Raw genomic sequence first — 15,137 nt, forward strand, 5'->3', positions numbered from 1 at the left:
TAATTTCTAGATAACTGATTTGAAAATAAACTAATGTATAGATTCGTAATAAAGTATCTCTTGGTGAATATTTTGCTTATTTGTTAGAATAACATATTAGTTCTCATTTCCACCATCCGATTGGCACCACCCTCTCAATTTGTCCTTTTTTGATCCGGGTTAGTAATCTCAGCTATTTATATGTACACGCTAATGAATAAATAAACTAAATAATAAAATTAGCGCATAAATTACCCGCTGTTCCTTTGGTACATCGTCCACCTTTTCTACGGCGGCACATGTCATATCTAAATAAAAAACGTATTAATCTTGTAAGTTTATGTGTGATTCGATTCCAAAAAAACCTGTCTTAATTTGAACAAATACCAATATTTTTCTTAGATATTTTCAATCTTAATTGGAATGTTGGTATAAGTTATTGGAAAGATAGATCATTTATTTACAAAATCAGTAATTAAATGAATTCTGCAATAAGTAGAGTTTTTCTAAATTTACTATTGATCAATTATCAAAATTTGATATGAAAAAATTAAAATGTTATTGCATAACTTCTTTTAGAAACTTTATGTAGGAAAAAAACTTCGTTAATAGTGAAATCATCAAAAGGATCTTTAGAGGGAAAAGTTCTACATGATCCATTTGAGCAAAGCTTTCGACAAAACAAAAAGTTAATACACTTTTTAAGAATTTTTTTATCAAAACAGTGCCAGGGGTTTCTGGCAACGCGTCCCTTCGGATAATTGCTGTATAATTGGGATATATAATTGCTATATAGTCTTGCTATATTTGTATGTTCCGCACCTTTTAACCGTTGTTATCGATGTAATGTGAGAAACATAAAGTTTTACTTGCTTAGTATCTTTTTCCATCAAAATGTATGTTTCATCAATATGCAACACGTGGTTTTATCCATTTTTAATACAACCAATGCAGCATTACTTTATACTAACAAAAAAGACGATGCCAGGCACGGAACTTATTGACTAATGTGTTTGAATATTAACATTGTTTTTGGTGTGTTATTTTTAATGGTTTATTAGATTTTATTTCTACAGTATTTAGTTCTCTAGAAAACTCATAGAGATGTAGAAATTTAATAAATTTAAGTCATTATCATTATTATACAGTGCTTCTCAAAAGGCCCCCTCTTTTCTTTTGAACGGTGATACTAAGACTGATGAAATTTGGATCACAGAATGAACTGTGGTAATATTCTCTACTTGTGGTAATATGTTACGTAATAGGCATCGTCATCAGGTAACTGAAACCAATAATATTAAATTGGACCTCGTTTGTGACGTATCTAGATATTCAATCATACAATTTCTTTTATTTACCATGTTATCGATGGTTAACATTAATAAACACTAAAATTATCAAGAAAGATGAAGTTTTGTGATTGACGTTTTTACATGCGATAATACCATGAATTTTTAGATCAATCTTATTTATTGGTGAAAGTAGAAATAATTTTCATGCAACGGAACGCATACTCTGATTACTCTACATCGAGGACTTATTTGAGGAAGCTTTTTCAAAGTTTCTTCTTTTTTCACAGTCCTAGTATAGTCTAACGGTGAAGTCAGTTATAGTACAGTATACAGGGTGTTGACCAATAACAAATTTCATCCATACAAATCGAAAGTGGTGTTTCAACTTTCACATGAAAACCCCGACTACGCTGTATTTCTGTGACAGTATGTCCATTAAAATTCTCCAACACCCAAATTATGCAAGGACAATTTGTTTTAGTGGCGAAAGTAATTTCTTTCTTGATGGAAATGTTAATACTCAAAAGATGAGGTATTGGAGTGACATGCACAGTGGCCATTAAAAGTAAATGTTTGGGTAGGTATTTTGGAAAACCACATATGGAACTCTTATTTAACCAGTGAAGTATATCTGGATATCTCGAAATGTAAGAAAATGCAATTGGATCATTAATTCCCTAAATTATGGAAGATAATTTAAATAAATTTGATAACTTGGAAATAACGTTCCAACAAGATGGTGCAACTCTATCACAGGACCTAACCTAAACACCTCAAAATTTTTTTCAGTGGGGATACCTTAAATCTAAAGTTTACGCTATAGCACCTGGCATTGTTGACGTTTTAAAACATCGAACTTGAAAAATGTACGGCAATCACTCCTGGCACATTTCATCAAGTCCAACAATCTTAAACATCAAAACATAGCGAATAAAAAAATATAATGGTTGAATAGGTATTCTAAATATTTTCCAAACGAGGTTACATTTGCCTATTTAATATTATTGGTTTCAGTTACCTGGTGACGCTACGATGCCTATTATATCACCTGTTACTACTCTACAGAGAAGAAATAGTACTTTTTCACGCTCCCAATTTCATCAGTCTAAGTATCACCATTCAGAAAGAAAAGAGGGGGAGGGAACACTTGAAAAGTGATGTATATCATAAAATCATTAAATAGTGTGAAAAAGAAATCATTACATAAAGTAGGTAATTACGTATAGTTTGTTATCAATATAAACAATCTAGCGTTAATGTATTATGACAAAAATATTATGATAACGACATGTCTCTGACTCAAGATCTAATATATTCAATTAATATTAGATCACATTACTGGCAAACATTATTTTTAGTGACTTGATGAAATATTGACAGAATCAACATGTGTCTGCAACAAGTTTTAAAAATCATACAAAATAAAAGAAAAAAATAATTAGCTACAGTCTATTATCAATATAAAGAGTTTGAAGTTAATAAGTGAAGGAAACAAAATGAAAGCGCGGAGTTTATGAAATATCAATAATCAAGTCATCTGTCTTTTTACAAAAAATAATTTTGGTAGCAGGGTAAAATTTCGTTAGCAATACTAATATTGCAAATTCGATTGAGTCACGCATACAATTTGTTAACAATGAACTAGATTATTTTTGTCGATGAGAGGTGCCATTCTACTTGGTTGCTATTAAAAAAAATTTGCTGTAAATGCTGTAGTTGCGTGAATAAGGTGGTTAATTACATTCTGCATTATATTACATCTAGAATACATGTTTCCCCGATCGATATTAGGAATTTCTGCCAGATTGTCTCATCAGTTTTTAACGATTCACTCTACAAGCTATATATTACTACTCTATATTATATATCGAACAACATACTTTTATGAAAAACTCTTAATCATTTTCATATTAAACTGATCCTTGTTTCAGTCACATTTTAATAAAGTAAGGAAGTATTTTTGAAATCTTTCTCAGTACTAATTAGAAAACTTGGCCATTTCAAAAATTTCCTTAATAATTTTAGAAATGTATTTCTCACATATTATGTTATTATTTATATCTCAATCCAACGAGAAGATACGTACTTTGTTATGGCGACTGCTACATCATATACAGGAAGCCTCCTCTCTCTGAATAAATATTTTCCCATGTCTGTTAAAGCTGCCGCTGAATCTATGGCATCTCTACCTACTCTGTTTCTTTCTAGATAAGGAGTGGCATCCCTACCCTGAAAAAAAATTAACAAGAACTATACCTTGTAATAATGTTTCAGATTTGAGAAATGGCTTGTAACGAGGCAGTTCTGAAATTTTTGGAATATCACAACCGGCCATATTCTGCAAATGATATCCAGAGTGGAGTAAAAGGTGATTTTGGAAAATCTGCTGTTATGAAAGCATTGTTTTTTTTGGTTCAAAAGGGAAAAATACTTGAGAAAACATATGGAAAGCAAAAGGTATAGTTTCATTTGAAAATTTCTAGTCATCCTTATTATTAGCTTTATTCGCGTATGATAATTGGAATACCAATAAAACTATAATATATATTGCACTGTCCTAATGCAAAATAGCCTACTTAAATTTGTATAAATGGTAATCAAAGCATTTAACTGCATATCACCTTTTTCTAGACATTCTTCGATCTAACTAAATTCCTATTTTTTTTGTAAGTAGAAACAAGAAATGAAGTACTCACCCTCACTTGCAAATCCAATGTATGGAAAGTACAATTTATGTATATCAGGATGCTCTTATGAATACTATATTATTAAACTATTACTATTTTTATAGATATACTGCATAATTCAAAATGCTATCGAATCATCTTCAGATTTGCAAGAGCGACTTTTAGAATTGGATAGAGATATAAACGAGAAAACTTTGCAGCTAAAAGAGCTTCGTGACGAATGTAAAAGGAAAACGAAGTTAGTATCAGACATAAAAGGAAAAGTCAGTCTAACCTCTGCATTATATAGAAAAGCAAATCTCGAAAAAGAAATCGAGGATATTGAGAACACGTTAAAGGGATATAGTGATTGTGAAGTTATTTGTTCGCAGAAAAAGCAAGAAGTTTCAAAAGAATTTGAGAAATATTTAAAGGAAATGAAAAACAGAAGGCGGATTGGTCTTGATATTTTGAATACAATTCTAGATAGTTATCCAAAAACTAGAAAACAGTTGTGCGAAGATATTGGTATTGAAACTGATGAAGGTGCTGGATTTTCAGTTGATAAATTCCAATAATTCTTAAGCGAGTTGTGTTGACAATGAGAATGTAGATGATAATAAATATTATAATTTCATGCTGTTAAATAAGAATTGTAATTTTACTTCAAGTTGCCGCGTTATTTGTAATAAATATAAAAAATATAGATGTAATGTGTCTAATTTACATGTTAGAATTTTATATTGATTTTTTTTATGAAGAATATACAAACTACAGATGTTATATTCATTCAGTCAATTTAAAAAGCCTATTTTTTGTATCTGGACTTTCAAGGGCACTCTCAACAAGACCATAGGTTGGCAACAGACCACGAGCTGCATGTAGTCTGGCTTCTTGAATTCTAACACAAATACTAATATATACCTCATGTCATCTCCATAATTATTATTTTTCAATAGGTCTTCAGTAAAGTTGAGATATTACTAATAGCTCATAGCAATATGCTGAGTTGATTGATTTAATATGTGTAATATTGGTATTCGAAGTCTCTTATGTATAAGTGCTTATTACGAGTATTTATCTGAAAAAATGTGCCGTTTAAATAAAATTATTAGATAGTATCCAGTGCACGAAGGAAAGTACAGTACGTATGATATATATATATATATATATAATATATATATATATATATATATATATATATATATATATATATTTATATATATTTATATATATTTATATATATTTATATATATTTATATATATATATATATATATATATATATATAAATATAAATTTGTTCAATTTCTTATTTCTTTCTAATATATTCTCTTCTGTTTCTCTATATCTCTTCTGTTTTAAAATTAGTTTTTTTTGAAGTTTTTAAAAGAAATATAAATTTCGACGTTTCGACTTTTATTTAAGTCTTTAAAAATATGATATTGACACTGACAATTTGCTTATTTATTTTGATCTATAGATCACCTTCATGCAGGATAAAATCAACTAAGAACTTTGTTACAATAAGAAAAATTAATTTTTTTTTGGTTTCCACATCTCAAATATATTAAATTTATTAGAATTTACAAAAGAGCTATAAATTTTACTTAAATTATTTAGATCTTTATCTAGATCTAAATCTTTATATAGATATCATTTATAGCTTTTTTGTTCTTATGAATGTGAACCATTTCTAAAAATTCCCTTTTTCGTGTATTAGATTCCGTTTCAAGACTTTTTGAATCTTTATAATTGAATTTATTTTTTTATTGTATTGATGACCTCTTAGTCTATTTTCTAAATACTGTGATGTTTGCCCTATATAGACAGCGTCACAATTAGTGTCGGTTTCACTGGAAATAAACTGAGTCGGACGGATTCAGGTTGAAACTATCGCCGAAATGAAATTTCGATTTAAATTTAAAACCAAGAAAGCTACTCAAAATTTTACCAAATGTCAAGTGGTGCTTCTGACTACAGAGGTCCGTCATCTAATCCCGATCAAAAAACTCTCACATATTCCTCAATCATACGACAACAATCATCTCCAAAATTTCCAACTAAGGACCAAGCAATAATTTTTCCGTCAGTAGACACAATAAAACTTCAAGAGTACACCACTGCAGTAGGAACCATAGTATAACCAAAAAATGTACTGTTTTCATCAAGGATATCAAATGGAAGAATTTGCATCTACCTTTCAAGTAAACAAGTTGTAGACGATTTTCTGAGTCAATAAGGAGAAATTAAAATAGGAGAACCCACTATAAAAGCACGCAAACTAATTACCCTAGCTAACAGATTACTTCTTTCTTGGTTTTAATTAATGTCACCTATTTCGTTTTTTAAAGCTAGAATTGGGGGTCGGAATTTATCTCACTGATATGGGGGAACTATCGAGGAAATTAAGGTAGGTTTCCGGGAGATCCTCGTATGCTGTTGCAAGCAGTCGGAGAGGCGGATAAGGGAGCTTTTTTTTGGGTATGAGCCTAGTGGCCGCATATTGTTGGTCCAGGGGATGAGGAGGGTCTCTTTAGCAGCGGAATTATTTGATTCGATGGTTCGAATCACATATCGGGCAGTACCTAAGAATGGACTGCTCGCAGGTCAGGAGTCTTTTGATCAGATATTCGGGCAAGGTGCTAAAGACGTTTGCTCTATATTCGATAATGGGGCGGATGTATGTTTTATACGTATGAAGTAGGGTCAGGGGGTGGGTTCGTCCGAAATTTCCACCAAGAGCTTTGATGAGCCTGACTCGTTTCCGTACTTTGTTCAGAGTGTCATTCAGATCGGCCGTCCAATTGAGAGTGTGAGTGAATTTCACACCCAGATAGACGGCTTCTCTGCGGATTTCGAGCCCCTCTCCCCAAAGTCTCAAGTGGAGGTTTTGAGGTTGATGTTTGCGCACGGATTGGGGATGTATGAAGGCGATGGCTTGAGTTTTTTGAGAATTGAGAGTAACCCTCCATCTTCTGCACCAATCCGAAAATTGATTCAGAATATTTTGGGATTTGATATTGAGGGGGCGCATGTTGGGTCCAGTGGGATTGGAGTGTCATACGTATAGATTATATAAAGTAGTGGGGACAGAATTGAGCCTTGTGGAACGCCAGTAAGTGGGGTAAAAGATTCGGAAAGGCAATGACCAACTTTGACTTTGATGGAGCGGTTGGTGAGATATGAATATATCAATTTTATAGTAGGAGGTGGCATGCGGATAGTCAGAAGCTTCCTAATAAGTCCGGCATGCCAGACCTGATCGAAAACTTTCTGAACATCCATGAAAATGGCGGAGGCACACTGGTGTTGGTTCATCGCTTTGGTCAAGATTTTTTGAAGATTGGTGATGGCGTTTTGGGTGGAGTGTTTGGGCCTGAATCCGAATTGGAGTTTTGGAATAATGTTAAGCTCTGTACAGAAGTCCCAGATTCTGTCTTTAATCAAACGTTCAAAGACTTTACCCAAGACGCTGATGAGCGAAATAGGGCGGTAAGATTCAGGATTGGAAGGGTCTTTGCTGGGTTTGGGAATGAGAACCGTGTTGGCGGATTTCCAACATTGAGGAAAGTAAGAGAAAGCCAAGCAGGCGTCAAATAGACCGCAGAGCTTAGGGAGAGCTGTCTCAGGCAGGTTTTTTAATGCCTGTCTTGAGATTCCGTCCCGCCCGGGAGCGGAGTTCTTCCCAGCTCGGCAAGCCGATCTAACAACATCCACGGTAAATGGTGCGAGAAGTGGAATGTTCTCATTTAGTTGGGTAATCCAGTGGGGGCTCAGGGTTATGTTTTGGGTGAAGAAGTGGGTTTCATCGGCAAAGTCCCTTGAGAAATGGGGGTTGTCAGTTGGAGTAAAGACAGTTTGTAAGCTGTTTTTGAAGACGGTAGCTTTGTCTTCGGGTGAGAAATACTTGTGTCCTTGTACTTCAAGGTGTGATTCTACATACTTTCGTTGGCCAGTTAGTCTGTAGAATTGTTGCCAAAACGCACGACCCCGTCTATAGTCCAAGTCGGCAGTGGCGGCCTCCCACTTTCTCCGCTTTTCAGCATTGATTTCCAGCCTGACTTGGGCGTTGAGACGGTTCCATTGCGTTTTGACTGCTGGGTCTCTAGTTCTAACGTACAGCCTATATAACTGTCTTTTCTGACGAATTTTGGATCGGATATTTTGAGAGATATATATAGTTGGTATGAACGGTGGTAAGAGGGACGGCGATGTCTTGCGCATCGATAATGAGGGATTGGAAATCCTCCGCGTATTTGTCTAGTTCTTCGGTAGTTCGAAGAATAGTGGGTTGGGGTAAATTGGTATTGATATGGTTTGCGAAGGAGATCCAGTCGGCATTTTTGAAGTCCCGATAGGTGAAGCTAGTTGGAGGGGGTTTTATTGGATTGAAAAAAGATGTGTTGACCAATAAAGGAACGTGGTCTGAGGTGATTGGGTCGCCTATAGAGTATTCGTCCTGATTCAGAAAGCATCACCGCTATATATACTAAACTACATCCAATTAGAAAGCTTCTTAGAAGACGTACACAGCTCTTCCGCCCCTTTAGACATTGCTCTGGAGTACACACAAGACATACAAGGCCTACTACACATGCTGACAAAAATATATTCCAAGGAAAGAGTAATAGAAGCCAGGATGACAAGAGTCAAGAAAAAAATTCTCAATAAAATGAAACAAGATTTGAATAACCAGTTTGACGTGTCGGAAGATACAGAGGCGTCTCAGGATAGCACATATTAAAGAAACTAAAACAAAATGACTATTATTCAGAGGAACATTCAAGGGGTATTTACACATATCGAAATGCTTAAGCTTTTAATTAAACAAACACTTCCACAAGTCATCTGCCTACAAGAGACAAACTTCAAAACAAATTAAAAATATTCTTTAAAACAATTTTATGCCTATCACAAAATCAGAACCAGCACTAGTAAAGCCAACGTTGGTGTATCTATATATGTCAACTCAAATTTGGAATCAGAAGTAATGCCCATTCAATCAAACGTCGTCGCAGTTAAAATAATTCCCCAACACAATTCTCTCTCTCTCTCTCTCTCTCTCTCTCTCCTATATATATATATATATATATATATATATATATATATATATATATATATATATGCAACATATACTTTCCATCAGATACGGAAATTACCTCCAAACAACTCGAATTGTTAATAGATAGATCAAATTCCAAAACAAAGGATTATAGTAGGAGATTTATTGCACATAGCACCACGTCATAGAACATCTTCTAAACTCAACCAATCTTACATTACTTAATACGGGTGAAAAAACTCGCTTTAATTCATTTATTGGCAACCATTCTGCCATAGATCTCTCTATATAGCTCCAGACCTAAACTGCTTACTTATGATAGTGATTACTGGCCTATAGTAATTAAATATTACAAATCCAAAAATACCGAAATATCCTTTTTAGAAATATGGAAGACAGAAAATGCAGATTGACAATCTTATCAAAACATTATTACAAACTCCCTACCACATCTAGGAACATTGGAAGGTAATATCGAAAAATTTAATACAATGCTGGTAAAAGCTGCAGAAGAAACCATAGGAAAGTCAAACAAACCGAAACGTAAATACCTAGTTAATTTTAAAAAGTACAGAGCAAAAGCGAGATACATCATTAAAAAAAGTAAACGTGAGTCTTGGAAACAGTATATAACTGATGATACTACTCCGTATGAAATGTGGCAAAAGATCCGTAGAATCAAAGGTATTTCATACAACCACACAAGATACATTCCCTCAATATGAACGGAAATACTTTACCGGTGACGGACTAATAACAACTTCATTTCAGAAACAATCAAGTGACTTAATGTACGACCCTATATTTATAGAAAATAAGAACAACCTAGAAAAAGAGATAGTCATAACCGAAAACAATCATCCACTGAATTTAACACTTAGTACAAGTGAACTAAAAGAAGCACTGATGTGAAAAACTCTAGTCCAGGACATGACGAAATTCCCTATAGTTTCCTCACGAATCTACCAGAAAATGTTAAACAATACCTTTTGGATATGTACAATTTTCTACTCTGTACGAAGCAATTCCCTAAATCATGGAGAACAGCAATCGTAATTCCTGTTTTAAAATCAAACAAAGATAAGTCAGATCCGAATTCTTAACGACCAATCTCTTTAACATCCACTTTATGCAAGCTATTAGAAAAAATACTAAACAAACGTCTACAATACTTTTTGGAATCTAACAATTTGATATGTAAACAACAAAGCGGATTTAGGAAAAACAAGAGTACAATGGACAACTTAGTTAAACTAGAGTCTGTCATAAATGAAGCATTTGCCAGCAACCAGTACTAGCTGTTTTCTTCGATATTGTGAAAGCCTACGATACTGTGTGGAAATACGATGTCCTATTAAAATTAAAACAGTGGGGTATAGATGGAAACTTCCTGGCATTCGTAAAAAACTTTGTCTATGACAGAAATTTTAGAGTTAGATGTAATAACCAAATTTCAAACTCATATAATCAAGATAATGGAACTCCCCAAGGATGAACACTCAGTGCATCATTTTTCTTAGTAGCAATTAATCAAATAGTGGACCATATTAATACTCCGGTACAAACTGGTTTATACGCAGATGATATTGTCATCTATGTTAGTAACTGAAATATTCACACGGCTTCAATTATGGTATAACAATCCATCCAGTCTCTAGAAGAATGATCAGAAAAAACAGGTCTACGTTTTTCTATAAACAAGACTAAAGAAATGTGTTTTTCAGTAAAAAACCAAATAAACCTGCCCAATTTGACATACAAAGAGAATTTGCAGTACGTAAGTGAACACAGATGCCTGGTAATGATGCTCGATACAAAACTCACGTGGAACAGTCACATTCAACAACTTAAAAAATCCTACATGCAAAACATGAACATTCCTAAAGTATTAGTAAATCATAATTGGGGAGCCGATACCACACAATTACTAACTGTCTATAAAACACAAATTCGAAGCAAGCTAGATTATGGTTCTATAGTGTACTCTTCAGCCAAAGGTTGCCTATTGAAGCAAATGGACGTCTTATAAAACACTGCATTATGACTTGTAATTGGAGCTTACAGAACTATGTGGAAGCTAACGAGCCCCCCCTCTTACGATCTTAACCCCTCTTAACATTCCTAATGGCTCACAATTGCAAGGAGAGGTTTGTAAATATTGACTAGTTTGAACGTTATTATTCTCATCAACGAAATTATTTCAGGTGAATAGTAGAAATCATTTATTTTGATATATTTTATACACCTCCTTTACCTTTGGAATTTATATTATCGGGGACTACGCTAGATTTCTACCTGGACAGTAGTTCGCAGTTGGAAGTGAGGATGGCGCCAGTTAGCGTTTGCCGGGGAATGTTTAACTACATGAACCAAATATCGACGCTCTTTGACAAGTTTCGAAATTTTTTCTGAGGTGAATAGTAGAAATCATTTATTATGATATATTTCATATACCTCATTCACCATCAGAATCTATATTATCTGCGACAATGCTAGATTTCCACTAGATCAGTGGTTTGAGGTTGGAAGGGAACATAGCACTAGTTAGCGTTCGCTAGGAAATGTTTTAATTACATAACCAAATAGCGACGCTCTTCGACGTTGTCTTCAGTTCGGGTTTGAAGCCCAAATGAGAGTTTGTTATACCACACTGATGAGACGCGAAGCTAGTTAGTGGGTACAAACCTCTCCTTGTAATTGCGAGCTATTAGGGATGTTAATATCGACAAAAAATTCATATTTCATGTTTTTTATTATTGATAGCTTTCTCGTTGTGAATGTAAATCATTTATAAAATTTCTCTTTTTTGTGTATTTGATTACGTTTCAAGAGTTTTTCAATCTTTATAATTGAACTTGTTTTTTTTTCAGATAGTTCGTAAGTTTCATGTTTTTTTATCGTATTGATGACCTTTCAGTCTATTTTCCAAATACTGAAATATCTGCTCTATGTAGACAGCGTTATACTCATTTACATTTTAGTTTGGTAAAATATTTGGATAATTTACGAGTAGTATGTCCTTCATGACTTGTACTAATATCATATTTATTGGAATAATTCGATAGTTGTTGGTAAAGTTCTTGTTCGTATAACAAGGAAAAATGTTTTATGTTCAGATTCTGTTTTGCTTCTAAGTTGATTATGATATCTATTTTTTTTTTATGTGTTATTTACCACTCCTTTCAGATACTTTCTTTGGATTACTTGAAATGAAGTTCAAATATCTTGAGGACACAGTTAGTTAATTTTATTATTTTTAATTATTAATTTTATTATTCTGTTCAATTTGGATTGTGAGGTTTTTCATGACAAGAATTGTATATTTTATTAATATTTTCAATTTGATCGTTTTTGTACAGTAGTAATGCAAACATCTACATAATGGAAAAAGAATATATTCATATAAAATTTGCTTAAGATAGTTTCCTCACAAACTCCATTAATAATTGTGCTATAACACTCGATATGGAGCTCCCATAGTATGTTGTAAGTGTCAGTTCTATAGCTTTGATAATTCGTTTTGAGGTATGTTCGGGTATTCTTTTATTTTGTACCATTTTTTCATCAACATTCTTTCACAATTGTAATAGGAATATTGGAATAAAAAAAAACAACATCTGATGAAATAAATACATAAGAGGATGTAATGATATCTAGTTAGCCTAGACCAGTTCCATGTATAAACAAAATATTGCGTTACCATAGCAACGAATAATAACCTATTAGATGTGTCAGTGTAAAGTTGACGTCAAAAAAGTAAACCAATCTTACGCAATATATTAAAATAAAAAAGATGTCCACCGAAATTGTGAAAATCGAAAAATTGGAGTATCGAGCCATCATCAAGTATCTGTATTTAAAAGGGTTAAGAGGTAAGCAGATTTACGAAGATATGCTTAATACCCTTGGTGATCAATGTCCTTCGTATGCGACCCTGAAAAATTGGACTGCTAGCTTCAAAAGAGGTAAATTTTCCATTGAAAATGATGACAGATCGGGAAGGAGCGCGTTCATTATATATTTAACGTCAATTTGGACAGGAGAAAAATTGCTGCAAAATGGATCCCCAAATGTATGAATGTTGACCGAAAGCGTGCAAGGGTAGAAGCATCGCTTTCGATCTGTGCTGGATTTGAAAAAGACGTAGACTTCTTAAACCTAATTGTTACTATAGATGAGACTTGGGTATATTTCTACGATCTAGAAACAAAGCAACAATCGATGGAATGGTGACACTTTGGTTCTTCAAGACCTAAGAAGTTTCGTGTCCAAAAATCTGCTGGAAAAGTTCTTGCTTCAGTTTTTTGGAATTGCCATGGAGTAATCATGATTGATTTTTTGGATAAGGGTAGAACAACAACTGGAGATTACTATTCGACACTCTACACAAATCTCATGTTGCCATGCAAAAAATTCGTGATTTAGGGTTTGAATTACTAGAACACTCCCCTTATTCACCAGATTTGGCTCCGTCCGACTATCATCTCTTTCCTCAACTGAACAAAAAGTTTAAAGGTCGTAAATTTTCTTCCAACGTCTAGAGACGTTGCAGGTTCGCTGTACTAAATGTATCCAATTAAGAGGAGAATATGTTGAGAAATAAAATGTTTTGACATTGAAATTTTGTTTGGTTCTATAGTAGGCTACGAATTTTTCAATATATCCTCGTATTCTTCAGAAATTTTTCTATTATTTCTTTTAAAGTTCATTTGTTTTTGATATGTTATTTATTTTGGTATTAAATTTTTATCGAAATATTTTCCAGACAGTACCTAAATAATGAGGTGAGAGAAATTTGTATACTTGAAACAATTTGTCGAAAAGTTATGTCAGGTTTTTGCAGTTTTGTCTGACCATATATTTTAGTGTTAATTTTCGATGTTTTGCATCTGATGACGAAGTAAAAATTTGATTTTCCAAGATCGAATGAGATTATTATTTTGTTTTTCATATGAATTCGTAGGGTCCTGTTAAATTTGCTTACGAGTTGTCTTAGGGGAAGTCGAGGGAATACCGCGCACGGGGGAATAACGCGCATCCAGGTTAATCAGAATCTATAAACTTCTTAAAGACTTGGCAACATTGCATATGTTCTTCCATTAGAAACAAACATCCGTCGAAAGTTTCGTTAGAACGTTAGTGTACTGCAGAACGTAAGTGAGGTTTGTGCGTTTTATGTCATGTTTGTGTAATTTGTTGTGATCTTCAAGTGGAGGTAAGTTTGTTGTATTATATGCTGTTAGTATCGTTTTTGTTTTGAATTGTTGCTTAATATATACTGTTTCATCTTGACTATGAATAGTTCAGTAGTATTTTACCCTTTGCCAAAAAAACTGTTTTTTATTCGAAGGCGTGCTTTGGGGGAATACCGCGCATTTACTTTGGGGTAATAGCACGCTGCGCGGAATTACCCCATATGGATTTTCTTTGGTAATAGTTTTTTTTTATTATAGAAAAAATGCTAAGGACATATAAAAGAAAAACAACAAGGGGTCAGTGGACTGAGGAGCAGGAGAGAATGGCTATGAATGCTATAGAAGCCGGACGAATAATGAAGGAAGTTGGTAGAGCATTCGGTACACCGGAATCTACTTTAAGGGATAGAAAAAAAGCTAATAATTTGATAAAGTCTGAGTTGGGAAGACGTCTAGTGTTCAATAAGGAAGAGGAGCAAGCCCTTGCTTTACACATTATTAAATTAGCCAATGTTTTCTACGGGATAACTCGTTTAAGACTTAGATCTGTGGCCTATGATTTTGCAGTAAAAAAACAAAGAAATGAAAGATTCGATTACGAAAAGAAGTTGGCTGGTGAAGATTGTGTCGATCTATTTTTAAAGCGTAATCCCCAGATAAACCTTCGAAAACCAGAAGGTACAAGTCAAAACCGAATTACTGCCTTCAACAAACCTGAAGTAGACCGGTTTTTCAAGAACTTAGAAGATGTTATGGAAAAGTAAAAATTTACAGCCAATCGTATTTACAATGTTGATGAAACAGGAATATCGACTGTGCAAACTCCTGGAAAAATATTGGCTGCAATGGGTCAGAAACAAGTTGGCTCGATAACATCTTGGGAAAGGGGAAAAATGTCACTACAGTTTGTTCAGTAATTGCATCAGGACAATTCGTGCCACT

General features: G+C 33.7%; 2 protein-coding genes across 14 annotated transcripts in view; one reads left to right on the plus strand and one right to left on the minus strand.

Annotated features, from left to right (window-relative positions):
- Positions 1-4,641, plus strand: part of LOC130898240 (homologous-pairing protein 2 homolog) — a 65,596-nt gene extending 60,955 nt beyond the window's left edge. For 4 of the 5 annotated variants that reach the window (XM_057807367.1, XM_057807369.1, XM_057807368.1 and 1 more), the window contains exons 2-3: positions 3,546-3,728; positions 4,063-4,641. In XM_057807367.1, coding sequence (XP_057663350.1) covers positions 3,555-3,728; positions 4,063-4,515 — 627 coding nt within the window. In that variant the 5' untranslated portion in view covers positions 3,546-3,554 and the 3' untranslated portion in view covers positions 4,516-4,641. Of the gene's footprint in view, positions 1-1,823; positions 2,480-3,545; positions 3,729-4,062 lie in introns of those variants that run through there. The other variant, XM_057807370.1, reaches the window with a different exon arrangement.
- Positions 1-15,137, minus strand: part of LOC130898237 (A disintegrin and metalloproteinase with thrombospondin motifs like) — a 141,533-nt gene that overhangs the window by 37,650 nt on the left and 88,746 nt on the right. For 7 of the 9 annotated variants that reach the window (XM_057807361.1, XM_057807360.1, XM_057807355.1 and 4 more), the window contains one exon: positions 3,358-3,500. In XM_057807361.1, the coding sequence (XP_057663344.1) occupies positions 3,358-3,500 (143 nt within the window). Of the gene's footprint in view, positions 1-234; positions 288-3,357; positions 3,501-15,137 lie in introns of all 9 variants that reach the window. The other 2 variants (XM_057807364.1, XM_057807356.1) reach the window with 1 other exon arrangement.

The sequence above is a fragment of the Diorhabda carinulata genome, chromosome 9 (assembly GCF_026250575.1).
Source record: "Diorhabda carinulata isolate Delta chromosome 9, icDioCari1.1, whole genome shotgun sequence".
Lineage (NCBI taxonomy): Eukaryota > Metazoa > Arthropoda > Insecta > Coleoptera > Chrysomelidae > Diorhabda > Diorhabda carinulata.